The 22237-nt window shown below is 34.8% G+C and overlaps 2 protein-coding genes across 3 annotated transcripts; one reads left to right on the forward strand and one right to left on the reverse strand.

Moving 5' to 3' along the window:
- The first annotated feature begins 257 nt into the window (after positions 1 to 257).
- On the forward strand, positions 258 to 5794 carry LOC132623398 (uncharacterized). 2 transcript variants are annotated; one of them, XM_060338145.1, is made up of 5 exons: positions 258 to 685; positions 3925 to 4118; positions 4359 to 4551; positions 4631 to 4806; positions 5171 to 5794. In XM_060338145.1, exons 1-5 carry the CDS (start codon positions 681 to 683, stop codon positions 5767 to 5769), a joined length of 1167 nt encoding a protein of 388 aa, XP_060194128.1. In that variant the 5' UTR covers positions 258 to 680; the 3' UTR covers positions 5770 to 5794. The 2 variants fall into 2 exon arrangements, with proteins under 2 accessions (XP_060194128.1, XP_060194127.1); XM_060338144.1 differs by having other exon boundaries at positions 259 to 685; positions 3925 to 4551.
- Positions 5795 to 10331: 4537 nt separating this feature from the next.
- Positions 10332 to 15728, reverse strand: LOC132623054 (uncharacterized). Its single transcript, XM_060337756.1, has 5 exons — positions 15161 to 15728; positions 15027 to 15071; positions 14640 to 14942; positions 13764 to 14008; positions 10332 to 10784 (listed from the first exon to the last, which is right to left on the reverse strand). Exons 1-5 carry the CDS (start codon positions 15357 to 15359, stop codon positions 10578 to 10580), a joined length of 999 nt encoding a protein of 332 aa, XP_060193739.1. The 5' UTR covers positions 15360 to 15728; the 3' UTR covers positions 10332 to 10577.
- Positions 15729 to 22237: the final 6509 nt, after the last annotated feature.

Raw genomic sequence — 22237 nt, forward strand, 5'->3', positions numbered from 1 at the left:
CACAGAAAAATCACCAAATCCGTGGTTATAAAAATTGGGACTTTTCATGGTTATATAACCATGGGATGAATCAGGGGTTTACAACACAATACCACAATAATTTTAAGAACAATGAAAACAAACGTGATTTTATAGAAAATCATACATTAATGAACCACAGGAAACCACCATCCAAACCGGGGTTAGTGTACCTATTGTATAAGATAATTATGTCTTATTTTCCATATTACTAGTGTCAGTCTTAACTAGAGAGAGACGAAAGTTTGAATCTTGCTTTGTCCTATGTTCAACTAGCTACGCCTGCAAAACTCATTAGTCCTATTAACAAAGTATGCCACGTTGCTATCATTCAAGTATAGTTTATACTCTTTGATTTGAATATTGAATATTCTATGCTTCGTAAAGTCGCATCCCATTGGCTTAATTTCCTACTTCCTTTGAGGATATCGCAGCAGACCACGTTAAATGGTTCCTTACCAACAGCACGTGCACTTACTCGGGTATATCAAATATATATGTATATTAAAGTTTATCAAAAATCTCAATCCCTTTGCTTAGTGATAGATGAGGAAGCAGAGCGTTGACCTCTGCTTTGAGATATATGGGGCTTAACTGCTAAGCTTCCAGATTTTGTCCTCCATTTTTTTTTTTTGCATCCATAACTCTGCAACTCAAGCACCATGAGGTTAGCTCCACTATTCTTTGTTTTTGTCTTTCAATGTACATGTGTTAATTGTACCATTAAGGTTGTTGCTTCATTTTTTAATGTTTTGGATTGATTATGGACCTTAATATATAGGACTTCCAGCTCCTATGCTGTTTGATTCATTGTTATTCTCATTGGACTTCACTGTCTCTGATTGCTGTTGTTGCAAATTTGATATATATGTTCCAATATTTATGTGTTGCTCCGTAAGATTTTTTTTTTCTGCTTTTCGGTGTTTGATCTGATTCTGTATGTTGCCAACAAGCTCTCTCTATGCCGTTCGATTTGTATTTTATGGCACTAGTGGAGGTAGAGCTCCTGCTTGAACTTGTATATGCAATTGATTTTTTTTTTTTTTAAAAAGTATAGTAAAAAAAGAAAATTACTTAGTTTGACACTAATTCTACAAAATAATAATATTGTGCACCAACTGACTTGGAATGCGGGATACACGCTATGTTTAATGGACGCTTTAGTCATAGTGTGAATTGTGACTAATGACCAACAACACTTGTGCAGATCTTGTGTGCACCAAAATGATCAGAGCTCATGAATCACCTCTCTGTTTAATGAATGCTTTAGTCATCGTTAAATGTGAAGTTTTCTATCAGGACTATCATACCCATTTCATATCTACACATTTTAATTTGATCCCTCCATCTATGGTCATCAACAACAACTACATACCTGCTGTAATCCCACAAGTGGGATCTGGTAGGATGTAGGCAGAGCTTAGCCCTACCTTTGTGGGGGTAGAAATGGTCTTTCCGATAGACCCTCAGCACAAAATAAATGCATCCAGCACAAGGTTGTAAATAAAATAGGACAGTAAAGTAGCAAGATACAAAACAAATGCAACAACAGATAGTAGTATACATTGAAGACTAAGAAAATACGCGATAACAAAAAATACACCTAAAAAGGGAGAAGAGGAGAGGGGAGCTAGCCCCCTGCCTCTCCCCACAAAGTGTGACAACCCTCAACTACTTACTAGTCTTCTATCCTAATCCTCGATCTCTATACCTTTCTATCTAAGGTCATATCCTCAGTCAGCTGAAGTTGTACCATATCCTGTCTAATCATCTCTCCCCTGTTCTTTTTCGGTCTATCTCTACCTCTCCTAACCCCTGCTACAGCCAACCTCTCACACCTCCGTACTGACGCATCCTCGCACCTCATCTTCACATGCCCGGACCATCTAAATCTCACTTCCCTCATCTTGTCTGCCAAGGAAGCCACTCCCATCTTGCCCGTATAACTTCGTTCCTAATCATATCTCTCCTAGTATGCTCACACATCCATCTGAGCATCCTCATCTCTACGATGTTCATCTTCTGAAAGCGGACGTTCTTGACAGGCCAGTTCTCTGCCCTATACAACAAAATTGGTCTAACTAGCTCTCTGTAGAACTTACGTTATTCTTATCACACGGTACCCCCGAGGCGAGCCTCCTTTTATGGTTATCGCTTACTAGATTTGATTTCTTGTCAATTGTAGTTCAATATGACTGACTCTTTAGTCGACCTTATGGGATATGTTCTCATTTAGGGTCAAAGGTCTGAGTTCGAACTAAGTTCATATGGATATTGAATCATGTTTATGCATCGCTGAAACTGTGAAATTGGACATCTTAATCATAGTCCATTTGCATTTCTCTTTATCATGCTTCTTCTCCTACACCGTCTAATGTGGTTGCCTTCAGATCTATGGTCTTAAATTGAGTTTCTTGAATCTTCCTCTAATTAAGTCATTGCACTTCTTTGAGTCTCACCTATGGTAATGCAAACCGCTATTGAGACATCAAATTTTTTAAGAAATACGTAGATTGTCGCTCAGTCATCAATTGGCCTCGATGCACAATGTTTGGTGGTATGTAACTCTTCTAACAACTTTTGACGTGAATGGACCGAAGTAGCAATGTGTTAGACATGAATGGACCGAAGTACAAATGTGTTAGTGAAATTGCCTCAGGAGCTGGTTCATTGTGCCCGTGACCTTTTGATGTGGTCTTTTAGGTCACTCTAGGTTTGTATGGTGAAATAGCATATACCTTAAGGGGTCGTTTGGTTTAAGGACTCATTAGTCCCGGGATTATAATCCCGGGACTAATTTATCGCATCTATTGGGATTATTTTATACCATCTAAAAGATGGTATAAAATAATCCCAGTATAAGTGGGTTAAGAAGGTATAAGCTGGGTTATCCCAGCACTAATTTTTATACCATGTTTGGTACAAGGTATAAATTTATCCCAGCACTAATTTATACCTTATACCAAACATGGTATAAAAATTAGTGCTGGGATAACCCAGCTTATACCTTAAACCAAACGACCCCTAAGTGAAATTAGTGCCTACCTGATCAATTATCAGGGCATAATGTCAAATTATCAGGTCAAGTCTCAAGTAAAGTAATCAACTAAATTACACTGAATTATTGACTTACGGTTTTCATTCTCCCCAGAGACTTAGATTAAATCTATCAAAACTGATAATGTTTAGAGATAAAACAAGCTACCGGATTTTATTGTGATCTAACCAGTTACTGTTCAGCATAAACAGATCAGGAGCTGTGCAATTTATCTACAGGGAAAAGTTTTTAATCCACTTGTACAGATATATATGGAGCTGATTTATTTGATTCAAACATTCACTTAGCTGCTGCTTCTATGGTTTCTTTTTATATCACGGTGCAAACTGTAGCACAGAAAGGTGCAGGATAATCATGGGATATGGCTTTAATTTTCATATGTAGAGGATGGCATCTACCGTAAAATATGAAAGCTATGAGAGTTGACATTTCCTTTAGAACTATAGTGATTTTCCAGTAAGGTAGAGGCTTTAAATTTGTTAGATGTCGTGTCGAGCAGTTTGAAATTCAGAGGTCCTAGGTACATTGATACTAAATGGTTTGGCTTCAGTTAATATTTATTTTCTGAACTTTCATATATATCTTGTAGAGTATCATGCTGACCAACACTTCCTACAAGGAGCAGTCCATGAGGCATTTATGTCCACTGAGCGTGAAATGTGTTTGTTATTATTGCTGTATCTATGTAATCCAGTTTTTGATCGTCAGAAAAGATGTTACTTGCAAAAAAACAATGTTATCCCTCTTAGTTTTAAATTCAATATATGCTTATCTGTTAGAATTTCTGATTTTACATTTAGTTACCTTAATTCTGATGATTTTGATTATAAAATATTGATTCATTACAGGTCAAGGACAATTTTTGGGATTTCTCTTTCCCTACTCATCATCAACATGGCAGCTATAATGGAGCGTGCTGATGAAAATCTCCTTCCAGCTGTTTACAAAGAAGTCAGTGAAACTTTTAAGGCTGGGCCATCTGATCTTGGTTATCTCACATTCATAAGGAATTTCGTCCAGGGGATTGCATCACCAGTGGCAGGTATTTTAGTCATAAATTATGACCGTCCCACTGTTCTTGCAATAGGTATCCTGTGTTGGTCCCTATCAACTGGTGCAGTGGGTGCTAGTAAGTATTTTATGCAGGTTGGATTTTGGAGAGCAATAAATGGCTTCGGACTAGCAATCGTGATACCTGCACTCCAGTCCTTTATAGCAGATAGCTATAAGGATGAGTCTAGAGGAACTGGATTTGGATTTCTTAGTCTTGTTGGAACTGTAGGTGGAATAGGAGGTGGAGCTATTGCTACTGTGATGGCAGGCTGCGAATTCAGGGGCATTCCAGGATGGCGCTTTGCCTTCGTTATGATGGCAACTTTCAGTATTTTTATTGCGTTTCTTGTCTTCACATTTGTTGTTGATCCAAGAAAAAGAGGTAGCATGGAGCATGACATTGCAAAAAATAGTACTGACAGGTACAGGTTGGTTGTTGTAGCTTCATTTTCTTTGCTCTAGTTAAACATTCTTTAACTCTTTTCGTGATCCTATTTTTAGGGAGGACTTGATAGAGAAGGGGAGTACCAACTCAGTGTCGATTTGGATAGAGTCTTGGACAGCCATGAAAGCTGTCATGAAAGTGCAAACGTTTCAGTTCATTGTTTTGCAAGGTCTTGTTGGGTCCTTACCTTGGACAGCCATGGTTTTCTTTACATTGTGGTTTGAACTAATTGGTGAGTAGCCTGTATTTCATGTTTAGTACGTCGGCTTCTCTTTTACCTATTAATTACTCCGTCAACTCCATTTTATATGGCATTCTTAATTTCATTTTTATTTTGTTTCAAAAACGACACATTTATATATTTGGAAACTCTTCAACTTTAAACTTCATATGTTTGCACTCAATGACAAGCTCTTATAGCCATAGAAATGTCGTGGCATGTTTAAAACCACAACTTCACAATGTACTTTTGGTCTTTCTTTTTTCTTGAATTCAGTGCACAGTCAAACTACGCTATATAAAAGGAAAGAAGGGAGTATCATAATCAGTTCATGACTGCTCGTTGTGTTGATAATAAACATGAATTGATTATGCAGGTTTTGATCACAATAGTTCAGCAACCCTTGTCAGTCTATTTGCTGCAGGATGTGCGATAGGATCCTTTTTTGGTGGTGTAGTTGCAGATAGAATAATTCGAATGTACCCTAATTCAGGGCGTATCATGTGTGCACAATTTAGTGCTTTTATGGGCATCCCATTCTCATGGTTCCTTCTTCGAGTTGTCCCCCAGTCTGTGAGCAGCTACTTCACATTCGCTGTGACACTATTCCTGATGGGGCTTACAATCAGCTGGAATTCTACTGCTTCAAATGGTCCCATGTTTGCAGAAGTTGTGCCTTCAAAACACAGGACCATGATTTATGCATTTGATCGTGCCTTTGAGGTTTCGTTTTCTTCCTTTGCAGCGCCAATTGTAGGAATTCTCGCGGAGAAACTATATGGTTATGATACCAAGTCTGTTGATCCGGTGTTAGGATCTACGAAAGAGGCCTTAGCGTTGTCAAAAGGCCTCTTTTCAATGATGGTCCTGCCTTTTGGTTTATGTTGCTTATTTTATACCCCGTTGTATTGGACATTCAAGAAGGACCGAGAGAATGCAAGAATAACCAGCATAAAAGAAACAGAGATGATATGACAAACACTTCTTCACTTTTTTGTTAGTTAATTACTTCTTCTAAGTTTTCTGAATTTTCACTTACTGAAAGCATTAGCGTGGATTATTAGACCTCTACAGAGTTCATCACTTAAAACAGAGAAACAAATGTATTGTTGTTGAATCGTGTCGATGTGGCTATTCTGGCATAAGAGATTATGAGGCACTCCAATGGCAAAGCAGTTTGCTAAGCATAAAGATGATGTGCTGATGATGCTGCTTGGGAGCTACATTTGTGAGTACCCCTGCCAATGTAACTTTTGAACAAAATAGCATGCCGGGTGAATTCAAGAATAGATGCATGTTGGCATTCCAGCCTTCCTTCTCCTTTCAAGAAGAGCTAATGCGGGTATTTTGGTTTGTAGATAATAAAAGACCAGTAGTGACATGCACAGAATATTGTCAATTCAATATCACTAATTTATACTCAAGACTTGTAAGTGAGTTTAATATGAAATGCATTGATTTTATTGACAGGTACTTTGTATTATTTTCGTTATCCTATTATATATACATACAACTATATGAGAAAAAAGTTTGTGAAAAAATGTCAGATGACACCATTACCAAAAGATGTCTCTGCAACAATATCGATATCAAACCTTTAAAGCGAACAATGTTTGCAATGACACCCACAGAGTAGTTTATACCACTTAAAGTGGGAGGGGATTGGGGTAACTTATACAATAAAGTGGCATTTAGATTTTATCTTGGAGACAATCATAGGGCGCACGTACGCTTGGGATACAACTATAAAAATTGAAAACGCATTGTTTGCATCATGTTAATTAAATAGGACTATAGGAGTATATCATATAGTTCATACAACTAGCTAGGTACTCCTATTTAACATGATCAGAAGTATGCCCGTGATCCGATACCCAACGTACTTGTCAGCTATATCAGAAAATAAGTTAGTTACTTTACAAAGATGTTCAATTTATTATCACCACTACTGCAAAAAGAAAGCAAAAGAGTCAAAAAGAAAAGGAAGAAATAAAGAGAGCCACTATGACCCCATTGGTGATGAATTGCTGCCTATTCATGATATATAATTTCCCCTATCATGTCCCTCGTTCATAAATGAGTTTAAATTCTGTATATTAGTAATAACTAGACGGCCTATGCCCGTGCTGCGCACAGGCCCAACACTTTAGATTACAGTGCATCTATGTGTATGTAGTTGTCTTTGAATAGTGATTATATATATATATATATATATATATATATATATATATATATATTATGTTCAAAACACGATTAATATAACATTGTAGTTTGTGCTCCGTATCTAAAATTTTATTATATTAATGTTTGCTACGAATACAAAATCGGCAAATTTATTAATATTTTTTAAAAGAGAAGACTTGTTTAAAAGGAAACTATTTTCCTCTCTTTGAGATAAAACAATAGCAATATTTAAGCATCAGTTGATACTTTCAATTTTAATTCGATTAATTTAAAGGTGTAAAATACTTATTATTTTTTATCAAATTTTGATTTGGATAATTCTAATTCAAATTATTAAATTAATTTTACATGTTTAAAACGAAACAAAGTAGAAATTGATTTTCTATTTAAACGGAGAAATACTATTTTTTAATTTTTGGTAAATATTCTCGGTTTAGCTCATTTTACTTGTCATGTTGTCTTTTGTATGGTTTTTTAAGAAAACGTCGATTAGAATTATAATTTGACTAATTTACCTTATTCATTATTTGATCTCCATTTGATATATTTTTTTTTGCGACATTAATCTCTTTTCACATTTATTAGAGTAAGAATAAAAATAAAAAAGTAATTAAATTCTATCTTATTTTAAAATATAAATATTTTAAGTATATTTATTTTAGTAAACATAGCAAATAAATGACATGGCGGAATAGCAAATACAACAGTTTAATATCTAGATTAGATCTCAGGCTAATATAAAAAAGAAAAGAAAATTGTATGGTTTGACTACTTAATTTTTGAAGAAAAGCAATTTCATTTGCTCCCACTAATGGATTGATACGTACATGGCAATGAATCCATGATTATTGACTTAATGAGATACTTTGGAAATTATTTGATTTTTTAATATGGATTGCACTTTTTTTTTTACATTATTAATTTGCACTATTTTTATGCATATATATATATATACTATGTTCAAAACACAATTAATCTAACATTGTAGTTTGTACTCCGTATCTAAAACTTTATTATATTAGTGTTTACTACGAATACAAAGTCTGCACTTTTTTTTTAACATTATTTTTTTTAATATGGGGTTCACTTCCTTTTTTTTTTTATATTGCTTGATTTTGTTAATATGGGGTCCATTTTTTTTTACCGTGAGTTTGGAGATGGTGGGTTCCACTTTTTTTTTTTTTTTAACATTGCTTGATGTTGTTTAGTATGAGGTCAACCCTTTATGGGGTGCACTTTTTTTTTTTTTTGACATTATTAGTTTGTACTATTTTACGCATATAATATATATACTATGTTCAAAACACTATTAATATAACATTGTAGTTTATGCTCCGTATCTAAAACTTTATTATATTAGTGTTTGCTACGAATACAAAGTCTGCACTTTTTTTTTTACATTGTTTGTTTTTTTAATATGGGATTCACTTTTTTTTTATAGTGCTTGATTTTGTCAATATGGGATACTATGTTCAAAACACGATTAATATAACATTGTAGTTTGTGCTCCATATTTAAAACTTTATTATATTAGTGTTTGCTACGAATACAAAGTCTGCACTTTTTTTTGACATTGTTTATTTTTTTAATATGCGATTCACTTTTTTTTTATATTGCTTGATTTTGTTAATATATGGTCCACTTTTTTTTTCCCCGTGAGTTTAGAGATGGTGGGTTCTACTTTTTTTACTTTTTTTTTTTAATATTGGTTGGGATTTTTTTATTTTTTTAATATTGGTTGGTGTTTAATATGAGGACTACACTTTTTTTTTATGCCTAACGGACGACCAAGCATGAGTTGAGACCCATGCTTCTATATAGTAGTAATTTCAATATTATCAAATCAGTTAACAGATAACTACAAGTAATTTAATATATAAATCCAAATATTATATAATTTAATATATAGATCTACCAATTATAACATACAAATTAATATATTGTCTTAGCGCCCAAGGTACCAACTCTAGATTAAAATTTAGTTGAGATGTAAAAATCTCGAGTATATGCCACTGATAATCATACTATACCAAATAAATGTCAAAGTTGAAATATCAAAATGCCCCTTAAAAATTGAACACATTATTATTCTTCTGTCTTATAATATTCTTTTGATTGTATTGTACAAATTGGTAATTATACATTGTAAGTTTGATGGACTACTATTTAATTGTAAGTTACAATTAGCAAGACAACAACTCACCAGTTATATATGTACAATGAACCTGCTGAAGGGAATGATCTCAAGGCAACGTTGTGTACGTTTTCCTTGATTTTGACAGCTTTCAACAATAATTGCATAGTTAAACTTAATTAATACAGTAGCAATAATCTGGGGAGTTAAAAGTCTCAAACATTAATGTACCATGTATATTTTGCTTGTAACGGATATGAAAAGAAACCATAAAATTTTTAAATCCTTTTCTCTAATGTGACTGTTGAGATTTCTACATAAAAATTTTAACCTACTTCTTGGCTTATAAATATAATGACTTCCCAAGATTTTGTATAAACCATGTCACCGGACAATGTTATTGCATTTCTGTCCAATCCATTCCTCAAATCTCTCTTTCTTCATTTGCAGCTATTGAGTTCTACCATTTGCAATTGCAAGTGTCGATGAGACTCATAAACAAATGGACAACGCCATTCTTTATTCACAATTGTTAATCTAAGTATTGGCAGATGATGTGCGAATTATTTTCAATTCTGGAGTAGGCTTGTAGTAATGAAAGTATCAAGAAACTCCCTGTTGAAAATTTTAAAGCCAAGAGTCAGAGGAGATGGAAGCTCAGATTCCAAAGAGAAGTCTTCAAAGAAAAGATAATCCAACCTTAACCTCAAAGAATCTGATAAGAGGAACTGAAGTGGATGGCTACATGTGCTTTGTACATTCTACCAAATTTGGAGTTCCAGCATTGCTTTCAAGGAAGCACAAGCATTTGGCTGCCCGAAGAACTTTCTTCGTATACATTTTTCGTTATTTTTGTTGATCTCCCCACTTATGAGATTTCTCTCGATACGTTGTTGGTGTTTACTTCTTCGACATTTTCTCTCTTATTGCTCAAGGGAGTTAAAATATATAGGTTTTGTTTGTGTTTATATGCAAAATTCTTGTGTGGTATCATAATTAGCAAATCAATTGTTAATCCATTTATATTGTAGAATTCAGAAGTGTTGTCTAATCCTAAACATATGAACAATAATATTAAATTGGACTTTCGTGGCTACACATATGAACAATATTAAATTCGACTTTCAGGGAAGGAAAGATCAATAATCATCTTAAAGAGGAAACATCTAACTGAAGTTGAATACGAACATAACACATTATGAACCAAAGAGATTACTAATTACCAACTCCACCCTTCACATCACCGATATTCATATTTTATTACTCAACCTTTTAGGTATATGTAAATTTTATAATAATGATATGGAAGTGTAGCGCACAAAATAACTTACAAAATTTAGAATACACATGTTATATTATTAATGTATTATATAAATTAAAATCCACCCTAGAATATAAGAAGAGAGAAAGGAGTGATGGAAAGAGAATCTTTCAATGCCCAAGGGCCAAGCAAGGACAGTTTAATTTACTCTTTATAGCATCCATTTATATGGCAAAGAAAAATGTTGTTGTTTCTTGATTTATGCTTTTCTCTATGCCTTGTTCTTCTCATCCACAAATTCCTCCATGACAAGCACCCACCTAATTGCCTGCACCTCTGCTTTCCTTTCTGTCCCTTCAGTTCCTCATTTCTTTTTGTGTCTTCTTTCTCTCCTGTTTCTTTCACTTCCACCTATATATATATTATTGTATACGTAAAACAGTAATGTCAGAAGTGCTGAATGTGATCCTGAAATCAATGCACGGTTGAATTAATTGTATCACAGCAATGCTCTTTTCTTGATTTTAATTAAACTGTTTAAGCTATATACACTAACTAAAAAAAGTATTTACACTATTTAACGCACATGTGATAGCAAGTTTGTAAATCATTTTTAACACAGCGTGACATTAATGTTTATCATAAAGATTTCCATGTACTTACCTTAATTATAAGTATATGATTAAGTGAATTGCAATGAAATATATTCAGGGTTTAACTTAATCCCAAAAACTAACACAAGAGGTGAGAATTGTCCAAATCATATTGAAAAGACCACTCATCCCTTAAAGAATTGACGTGGGACTCTTCATATAAATAAATTTTACACCATTAATACATAGAAGTACTTAAATTCATAATTATGTATATTGATTGATAAAGTAAACAGTATGCTACATGCTACAATAGGTTAAACTATTAGGATTACTGAGTAATCTCGAATAAGAAGAACCAAGTGCAACAGCTGGAAAGGGAGAGAGGAAAAAAAAAAGAGGGAAAAGACAATATTAAGGTGATTTGGCTTGTGGGGTTGTGCTTTAGTGTTTGAAAGAAACTCGTCTTGCATTAATTGCTGAGGGAGTACACAACAATGTGACAATAATCATTTAATTAAGACTTACAGTAAGGTGTTTAACCATTCTCAGTAAAATAAAAATCTAAAGAAAACATGAACAAATAAGAGAAAAACCTAAACTCTCACTTGTCCGCACAATTAAATTTGGGCCCACAAAAGCAAGTGATTGGCATGTGCATGTTGAATTATGCTGATGGAAGTTACAATCAAGATTTCAAGGGAACAATTATGTCGTACCCCACCAGTTACTAGGGTGTAGTCAATCAATATCATGCTATTCAGACAATCTTGATAATCTAGTCTTTCAGCTACTGTTGTCCCCTCTTCCACTATGACTCTGGATCATATATAGGACATGGTCCAAAGTTGAGAATTATACACATACGAGCCGTTTGGACGTGATTTCATCTCATCTCATGCGATGAAATCATGAGATGAAATCATGTTTGGACATGCAATTTGAATTTCTTAAGTTGCAATTTCTTTTTATAAATATAAAAACCTCACAAGTTGTGAAAACCATCAAAAATTTCCCAATTCTTATACAATCTTACCAAATGAGTAAATCATAGTTCATAATAAAATTAATACACTACTAGAAGGCCTTTCTAAAAAATACAACATCAATTAATCAAACTTTAGTTCAATAAAAAGGAAAATTTAACATGAATAATAATGTAACCAGTGTTTTAAAAGGCGGGGGCGTAAGGCGAGGCGTTTTATGTCTGCCTCAGCGAGGCGTAAGCCCCGAGGCACGAGGCGTAAGCCTCATGGGACTTTAATTTTTAGTATTTTATAAAATGATATAATTATAATAAATACTTTTAAATTGGTTAAATAACGTAAAAAATTGAAGAAAACAATAAATAAGTGATATATATATACATATATATATATACATATATACACATATGCATACTCCACCCCCACAAAAAAACTAATTAGAACAATCTATTATACGTACTTACAAGTATAAGTGACTTCTCGTTACTTTTTTGAGATAGTAGAAGACAAGATAAATAATTGGAAAAGAACATATATTAGGCATTCTAGCAATAAAAAAAGGTCTTGACTTTTAAATTTAATGTTTCAGTTCCTTTTTAAAATATTTGAGTAATTACATGTTGACTTTTGAAAATTTGGGCATTATACTAAAGACTTATTTAACAAATTTTGTTTTAGTTTGAAGAAGTTTTCTGGGCTTACGCCCCAACAAAAAAAAACTCGCCCCAAACGCCTAGGCTTACGCCCCAACAAAAAAAAAACTCGCCCCAAACGCCTGGGCGTACGCCCCAAATTGCTGGGCGTACGCCTTTGGGGACTTTCGCCCCGACCCATCGCCCCGAGGCATTTTTGGTACGCCCCGCCCCGGGGCTCGCCCCGAGGCTCGCCTCAAAAACGCCTTTTAAAACACTGAATGTAACTACTCTTTAATATAATCGTCCCACATGAACAATCTCTTCTAGCCGAGCATGCATTTCCCCATCAGATGACGGAGAAGACGATTAATATTTAATACAAATGGTTGGTAACATAATTGGTAAATATATCTACCAACTTATGGGTCCCTTTTTACAAAATATAAACGTATGAGTCAAATTTTGCATTTATATTTTTTGAAATCATGATTTCAAATCCCAAATCATGCCTTTTTGGATGATTTGGGTTTCATCTCATGAGATGAAATTAGAGATGAAATCGCATGTCCAAACGCTTACATAGTATTTCCTTTTCTTCGTTTTTTCTTTTTGTAGTTTATGTGACAATTTATTCATTTTAAAACATTCCAAAATATCTTACATAATTCTACAATTAATATGTATAAATTTTATAATGTTAGCTTGAGATGAATAAAATAGAGAAACATGACCTGTGATGATTCAAATTGATATAGCCAATCCAAGTTAATTGGGACTAAGGCATATATAGCTGCTAGGCTTTTTTTTTTTTTTTTTTTTTGTTGTTGTTGTTTTCATAAGTTTCTAAAATGCAAAATCATTTGACTAATCAAATTTTAAATTTTGATGTGATATGTATTCTCTTTTAAACTGATTTTTAACTATAACTTCAATATGCTATACTTATGAGCAATCGAATAGTGCCACATAAAATGTGACGGATGGAGTAACTACTCTTAGGCTATTAAGTCTTAATAAAACTTAGTACATCCAAACTTAGGACGAAATATAAGAAAAAAGATAATGCAATCGTCTATGCATAATTTATTATTCTGCATGAAGACTATAATAAATTAAACCATGCAAACATGTCATAAGATAGGATTAATTCAGAGTTTTGATATATTAAATGCTTACCTCTTGGTCAGATTTTATTTTTGGAGAAGTCACAGGAGAGTGACCATCAACTGCTTCCCAGTGGTTTGAGGATATTTCTTTAATGGAAGGAGTAGTCATGGGTGAGGAGTCAGCTGCTTCACTACTTAGCTTAATAGACCTTTCTTCAATTGATGGAGTTGGAACAGGACTTGGACTATTTGAACTTACATAAGCTGAAATGCTCTGCGTTCCCACATCTCTTGTAATGCTAATGTCTTTCTTCTCTACAATTACAAGTGTAGAAAGACAAAAAAATAATGTGAGTAGAATAAATTAAGGATGGTTAATAGTAGTGTTGAACGTTTAATTAAGAAAATGAAAGTATATTCTCTCTAACAGCTTAAACTTTTAAATGAGGTGATCGTGTGTTTGAACATGGTATCAGGTAAAAGTTCTGAGTTCAAGTGCAAAATTTCACACATGAGGAGACAAACATGTTGGAAAAATAATTAACTAAAGAAAAGTGTAGATAACTTAACTTGAGGTAGTCACACATCTTAACAAAAACATTGTGAGTAGAACAAAAGGATAGTTAACAACGTTCAAAATATAATTAAGTAAATAAAAGGGTATCATCTTTTAACAAGTTAAGCTTTTAGACAAGGCGTTCACATATTTTAACATGGTACTAAAGGAGACAGGCATTATTGTTTAAATCTTATTGCCACCATTATGAAAAAGAATCTTCACGTCTACGGCCCATGAAAAGGTATCACACGTGATGGGATGTGTTGAAGATATAATAAAATAAAAAAATTGTACCCTCTATAATTGCTTCAGCCATTAGATTAGGCAGTCACACATTTTAACAAATAACAGTAATGAAGAAATGAAAAGAAAACAAGTGTTTCTCACCTTTGATTGGGATTTGGATTTCAACTTCATGTGTATGCAAAGAAGGTTTTACATGGTGATTTGTTTGGAATTGTCCTGTGTTCTGTATCTGAGAAGGATGAATGAGAGATCCAGAGATGGCAATTCTGCTTGTTGGTTGGCGAAATGATCTTGCACTAAGTATTTTTGTAGACAAACACTCCAATGGAACTTCCCCTGAATACGGATTGCATATGTATTTCTCAGCTTCATTCCACTTTGAATGCAAAGCCAAACCATCTGGTGACATATATTCCCAACTGTATATTGTCTTTGCCTGTAATGCTGCAGTTAAAAACAAGCCCAAAATTCTTTAAACATGAAAATTTTCATTCATCATAATCATCTTTAATTGTTCAAATGACTCACCTTTCAGGGCAGTGGTAAAAGAATATTTTGATGGATCGATTTCCTCTGGAGAAAAAGATTAGAGCTTTATTAGATACAAAAGTCCAAACCATGTTATTATACGTAATTCAAGATTTCATTTGTATTCATGTTACCTCTTAAGGTGTAGCCAGGGGAGGAAGCAGTGCTTGAAATAGTGACACTTGATCTGAAAGATTTTGCCTCTTCTCTAAAACTTCTAATATAAGATGCAGAATGCCTTCTTGAATTGGTTTTTTCTCTGCTAAGTTTAGCCTTAGTAGCCCATTCTCTCAAGTTGAACTCTGATTCATCTTGCTTTCTTGACTGTTCCATGCTAGGAGGATTCGTGTTTTTTGGAATACAATGTAGGTGATGAAAATTTTGATGGCACTTCTTTTTTTATTTTTAAGAAATACTTATATAGGAGGGTAAGTCCAAGAACCCTCTAGTTGATGAATCAGCAAAAATACTCAACAGCATGAACTTTATAACATGTAACTTCCAAATTAAAATTCCTGTCCTTCAGCAACCTATGCCATGTTTAAGTAATTGGAAATGAAAAAATCACAAAGAAAATGAGCTATAAGTAGGCCACATGAATATTTGGTTTATCTGCAAGTAGCAAGATCAGACAGAGTTCTAATCTGATCTTGCTTTTACATAAATAAAAAATGGAGGGGGATCTTTGGTGAACAATTGATGTAGGGATTTGCCTTATATACACCGAAAATGTAAAGAAACAGTACCCAATACTACTACATGTGCAGTTTCGTCCTTACATTTTGGTTCAAATAAACAAAGAGTACTACACAGTGTTTTAAGAGGTGGAGGCGCGAGGCGAGGTGTTTTACGTAGCACGGGACGAGGCGTAAGCCCCAAGACACGGGGCGTAAATCACATGGATCTACGGGGCATATGTATTTTCAATTTTATAATTCTATTACTAAAAAATAAGCAAAAGTAAAGTTTTCATTAAAATTCTGCAAATAAATTCAAATAAATCACCAATAATTTAAGAAGAATTATTATAAATATGTTAGTAGAATTGCAGGAATTCAATACAATTCGAGTAATTCTGTGCCAATACAGGAGTTATTCAGAGATAACTCGAGTTGATCAGCTATAGAAATGAAAGAGGGGAAATGGAATAGAAGTAGAATAGAATTTGTGTATTGTATTTTCATAGATGATTCTCATGTAGTGTATTACAATGCTTTATAGAGAATGGATTACTAATCTAAACTGAATCTAAGTCATAACCGACTAACTAACTTCTAACAACTTGCTCTAACTAACTAGTGTAACAGTAACTAACTTTCCTGCCAATAGCTAATTCAACTAACTACCAACTAACTTTTGGAATTCCACTGTAACTAACTCATTTCCAACTGCTGATACTAATTCATGTATCAGTACTCCCCTCATCAAGAGATCCTTGACCTCAAGGTTCGAATTGAGGGAACCTTGTCTTGAGACTGTTGAAAAATTCCCAAGTAGCATAGTCTGCAGATAAACCATGCCATTTAACAAGCACCTGAGCCATAGCTTTGTTCCCACGCTTGACCATCCTCCTTTGTAAGATAGCTTCAGGTTGAGGGCAATTAGGATCAGCAATATCAACAGAAGGTGGAATATAAATTTGAGCAGGTACTGCATAACACTTCTTAAGCAGGGACACATGAACTGTAGGGTGAATCTTGACTGTTGCTGGTAACAAGAGAGTATAAGCCACCTGACCAACTCTTTTAGTAACCTGAAATGGACCATAGAACTTAGCAGCAAGTTTATGATAAAGGTGCGTAGCAATAGACACCTGCCTATATGGTTGAAGCTTGAAATAAACCCAATCACCAACTTCAAAGTTTCTGTCACTTCTATGACAATCAACGTGTTGCTTCATTCTACGCTGAGCCCTCATTAAATGATGTTTCATTAACTGCAACTTGAATTCTCTATTCAACAAGGTATTATCCACTTCAGCTGAATCAGACTCACCAGGAAGGTATGGCAAGTGTAGAGGGGGAGATCTACCATACAAAGCTTCATATGGTGTGGTCTGTATAGCACTATGAAATGATGTATTGTACCAGTATTCAGCCATAGGAAGACAATCAAACCAATCAGTAGCACTCTCATTACATGAGCATCTGAGGTAGGTCTCTAAGCACCTATTCAAGACCTCAGTTTGTCCATCAGACTGAGGATGGTAAGCTGTAGAAGTATTTAATTGGACTCCTTGTAAGGCAAACAACTCATGCCAAAAAGAACTTAGGAAAACAGCATCTCTGTCACTAGTAATAGCATCAGGAAAACCATGTAATTGGACAATATTATCTAGAAATGCCTTGGCTACTGTTTGAGCAGAATATGGGTGTTTGAGAGGTATGAAATGACCATACTTACTCAACCTATCCACAACTACTAAAATAACCTCATGACTTTTGGACTTAGGCAATCCATCAATGAAATCCATGCTAATCTGAGACCAAACCACATCAGGAATAGGCAATGGTTGTAATAAACCTGGATAAGCTGCAAGATCAGCTTTGTTTCTTTGGCATATGTCATACTCCTGCACAAACACTTTGGTATCTTTCCTTATGCCCTTCCAGTAAAACAAGGTAAGAACCCTTTTCAATATGGCCTCTACACCTGAGTGACCACATTGAGGAGTGCAATGCCATAGTGAAATGATGGAAAACCTCAGTTGTGGTACTCTACCAACCATAAGTTTACCTTTCCTTCTCAGCTGATTCTGCACCCATGAGAAGTGAGTAGGACCCTGACCAGCCTGTAATTGTGCAACAATGGCCTTCAAATCAGCATTTGTTTCCCAACTGTGAGCAATATCACCCATTAGCTGAGAACTAGTTGTTGAAACTACAAGGGTGAGTAACTCAGCACTAGTTACCCTTGACAAAGCATCAACAACCTTATTCTCTACCCCCTTTTTATACTCAATAACATAATCAAAAGGCATGAGCTTAGTTAACCACATAAGTTGGGAGTTTGTGTGTAACTTTTGCTCCATTAAGAACTTCAGGGCCTTCTGATCAATTCTTATGATGAATCTCTGGCCAAGCAAATATTGAGACCATTTGGAAACTGCATGAACAATTGCCAGTAATTCTCTATCATAAACAGACATTGCAGCATGTCTATTAGATAAAGTCTTACTAATGAATGCAATAGGGTGACCTTCCTGCATCAATACAGCACATATACCAAATCCACTAGCATCAGTCTCCACTACAAAAGTTTTATTAGCATCAGCTAGGGCCAGAACAGGAGCCTTAGTAAGTGCTTCTTTCAACTTCTCAAATGCAGAAGTAGCAAGAGTAGACCATTTAAAACTATCCTTCTTTAAAAGATCAGTTAATGGTTTGCTGATAATCCCAAATCCTTGAATAAATCTCCTGTAGTACCCAGCCAGACCAATAAAGCCTCTCAGTTGCTTGATAGTAGAAGGTAAGGGCCACTTCTGAACATCACTGATCTTCTGAAGATCAGTAGAAACCCCATCCTTTGTGATAAAATGGCCCAAGTATTCAATCCTTGATACTCCAAAGAAACATTTACTCTCTTTGGCTAGAAGCTGATGTTTCTTCATCTCAACAAAAACACTTCTAAGATGTAACAAATGATCCTCTACTGTTTTACTGTAAATGAGTATATCATCAAAAAACACAAGCATTGATTTCCTCAAAAACTTCTGGAAAACAGTATTCATCAAGCCTTGAAAAGTAGCTGGTGCATTAGACAAACCAAAAGGCATTACTAAGTACTCAAAATGGCCTGAATGAGTCCTGAATGCAGTTTTGGGAATGTCCTCTTCAGCCATCCTTAGTTGGTGATAACCAGCTCTTAAGTCAATTTTTGAAAAAATTGTAGAACCGCCCAGTTCATCTAGTAGATCTTCTACAATGGGGTTAGGGAATTTATTCTTAACAGTGTGCTTATTAAGATCCCTATAGTCTACACACAATCTCCAAGTCCCATCTTTTTTACCAACTAAGACCACTGGTGATGCAAAGGGGCTGCAGCTTGGTTGAACAATACCTTGTTCCAACATTTGTTGCACCAAATTCTCAATAATGTCCTTCTTAACAGAAGGATATCTGTAAGGTCTCTTGTTTATAGGTTCAGTACCATTATGCAACACAATTCTATGGTCAAATACTCCTCTAGATGGTGGCAATTGAGTTGGTTCTGCAAATAATCCCTAAATTCCTGTATGACTACCAAGATTCTAGGGTCTGTATTTGCCTCTTCTTTAGTCTCCAAAGCATAGAATTCAGTACACATTGTAGGAACTACTTGAATCATGCATAGCTGAGACTGATTACCTAAATGTTTCTCCAATTTGCCAGCATTAGCAGAAGTGATTTGCTTCCCTGCACCTCTGAGTAAATGCTTCTTCCCTTTGTACCAAAACTCCATAATTAACTTGTTGAAATTCATCTTGCTATCACCCAAAGTTAACAGCCATTGGACCCCTAACACAACTCCACAAGACCCCAATGGTAATAGTAAGAAATCAGCAGAAAATTCAGCTCCTTGCAGCAACCATGTGACATGGCACACCTTATCCACTCTGATCATATTACCATTTGCTGCAGTAACCATTTGAGGTGTAGTTGACTTGGTAGCACATCCTAAAGTCTTTGCTAGCTCAGGATCCATGAAATTATGTGAACTACCAGTGTCAACTAAAATATTCAGAGGTTTCTTGGAGTGATAACTTGTCACTCTAAGAGTCATGAACCCTAGTGACCCATTCAATGCATGAACAGAAATCTCCATCTGTTCTAAAGGTTGATTCACTTCTACCATCTCCATTCTTACATCACCTATCAATTCCCCTTCTTGTTGGGTGTGTTCTTCCTCCAATTCCTCTACTTCTAGTAAGTAAAGTTGTTTTAAGTTTTTACACTTATGTCCTGGAGCATATTTTTCTGGACAAAAATAACACAGCCCTTGTGCTCTCTTATCATTCATTTCTTCTATGCTAAGCCTCCTTCTGGTGAACCCTTTATTGCTTACAGAACTTTCAATTGTAGGTGTTGACAACAAAGGTTTACTTTGGAATTTCTGATCACTACTTCTCTTATAACTAGGTCCAGAATTTGCTGTTGGATATGGAAACTGTTTATAGAACTTAGCTTGAGCAGTTAAGAATGGTTCTGGCATCCTAGCAGTTCTGTACAACTGAGATAAGGTGGTTGGATTTGTCAATTTCACAGCAAGGTTTAGTTCATCTTTAAGGCCTCCAATAAAGTAACTAATTGCATTTTCTTGAGAGAGATTTACCCTAGTCAACTTACTTTCAAAAATTGTTTGGTAATCTTTCACAGAACCAGTTTGCTTAATTTTCTTAATTTCTTCCATTGGGTCATCATAATCAGCCCCAAACCTTTCTACTAGTGCCATAACATACTCATTCTAGGTGGGAGGAGAAGTATATTGCTTGTACCTCATAAATGACTGATGCCACTGTATTGCTTCACCCTCCATGTGAATTGCAGCCAATCCCACTCTTTTGTCCATAGCAATGTTGTCAAAATCAAAGAATTGATCAACTTTGAACAACCAAGACTTCAAATCTTCCCCATTGAATTTAGGAAAATCCACTTTGAATACCTGGATATTCCTGGGTAATTCTGGTAATTCATAGTTGATTTCTCCCTAATTTCTTCTTCATTTACTGGTCTCTCCCTTGAGTTCCTTTCTCTTGAAGTTCCCACTCCATTAATCACAGGTGAATCATCACTCCTAGTTCCTTTGATGTGTTCCTTCAATTGGGCAACAGTTTGATCCAATCTTTTCAAGGATGCCATTTCTCCATTAAGAGTACCAATTTCTGCCATCAATTTCTGCAACATTTCCCTCACATCTCCACCTTCTTGGGCAGAATCAGTGGGGACTTGATCTCCATTAGATCTAGTTCCCTTAGCCATTTATGCCGAGAATCTAACTGCTCTGATACCAATGTTAGTAGAATTGCAGGAATTCAATACAATTCGAGTAATTATGTGCCAATATAGGAGTTATTCAGAGATAACTCGAGTTGATCAGCTATAGAAATGAAAGAGAGGAAATGGAATAGAAGTAGAATAGAATTTGTGTATTGTATTTTCATAGATGATTCCCATGTAGTGTATTACAATGCTTTATAGAGAATGGATTACTAATCTAAACTGAATCTAAGTCATAACCGACTAACTAACTTCTAACAACTTGCTCTAACTAACTAGTGCAACAGTAACTAACTTTCCTTCCAATAGCTAATTCAACTAACTACCAACTAACTTTTGGAATTCCACTGTAACTAACTCATTTCCAACTGCTGATACTAATTCATGTATCAAAATATTATTTGAGAAAAGTAACAACACAAAACATGATAGATAATCTTTAAAATGAAATCTCTATTCACTTCATCATCATTCTCCAGATCTATTAGTCTTTCCCACCCTCAACTAATACTTGCACCGACTTTTATTTATATATTTAAAAAAGGAGAAGGGCAAAAAGTATAAGAACAATTCAAAAAAATGGATAAAGTTGTTTCAGGAACATAGTGGTATGAAACCTCTATCATATCAATTTCAGGCATAATTATCTAAAAAAACTATTTATGGCAGTGTTATTTTCTATAAGAGTTGCTTTCTTTATTTATATATTTTAGGAAAAATCACTATAATATGAAAACATGATAACATAAAGTATAAATATCGCTATACCAATAATAAAAATCATAATTTATAGCAAAAATACTTTTAAAACAATAAAAATCAAAGTTAACGTCTGGGGCATACGCCTTTACTCCCGAGGCTTACGCTTTTGCGCCCGGACTTACGCCCCAAATTCTAGGGTGTACACCCTATGGATCTACGTCTTTCATTTGCGTCCCGGAGAGTTTTTAGTACGCCCCGCCCCAAAGATCACCCCGAAAACGCCTCTGAACTCATAGGTACTACATAATAGCCTGGAATTTCATGTTGATTCATCAAACATTTTATAAAGGAATGTGCATTGTGATCATAGTTGATTATTAACCTTATGAATCAATCATTTAGTTAAACAGGCCATCTTATAGTTTCCAAATGCAGCTATTAAATAAAAAACGAAGAGCATTTTGAAGAAGTGATCACAAATCTCTGTCTACTAACTCCTAATCGACCTAAAATGCAATATGTATTTTGGGTTAC

The sequence above is a fragment of the Lycium barbarum genome, chromosome 12, assembly GCF_019175385.1.
Source record: "Lycium barbarum isolate Lr01 chromosome 12, ASM1917538v2, whole genome shotgun sequence".
Classification (NCBI taxonomy): domain Eukaryota; kingdom Viridiplantae; phylum Streptophyta; class Magnoliopsida; order Solanales; family Solanaceae; genus Lycium; species Lycium barbarum.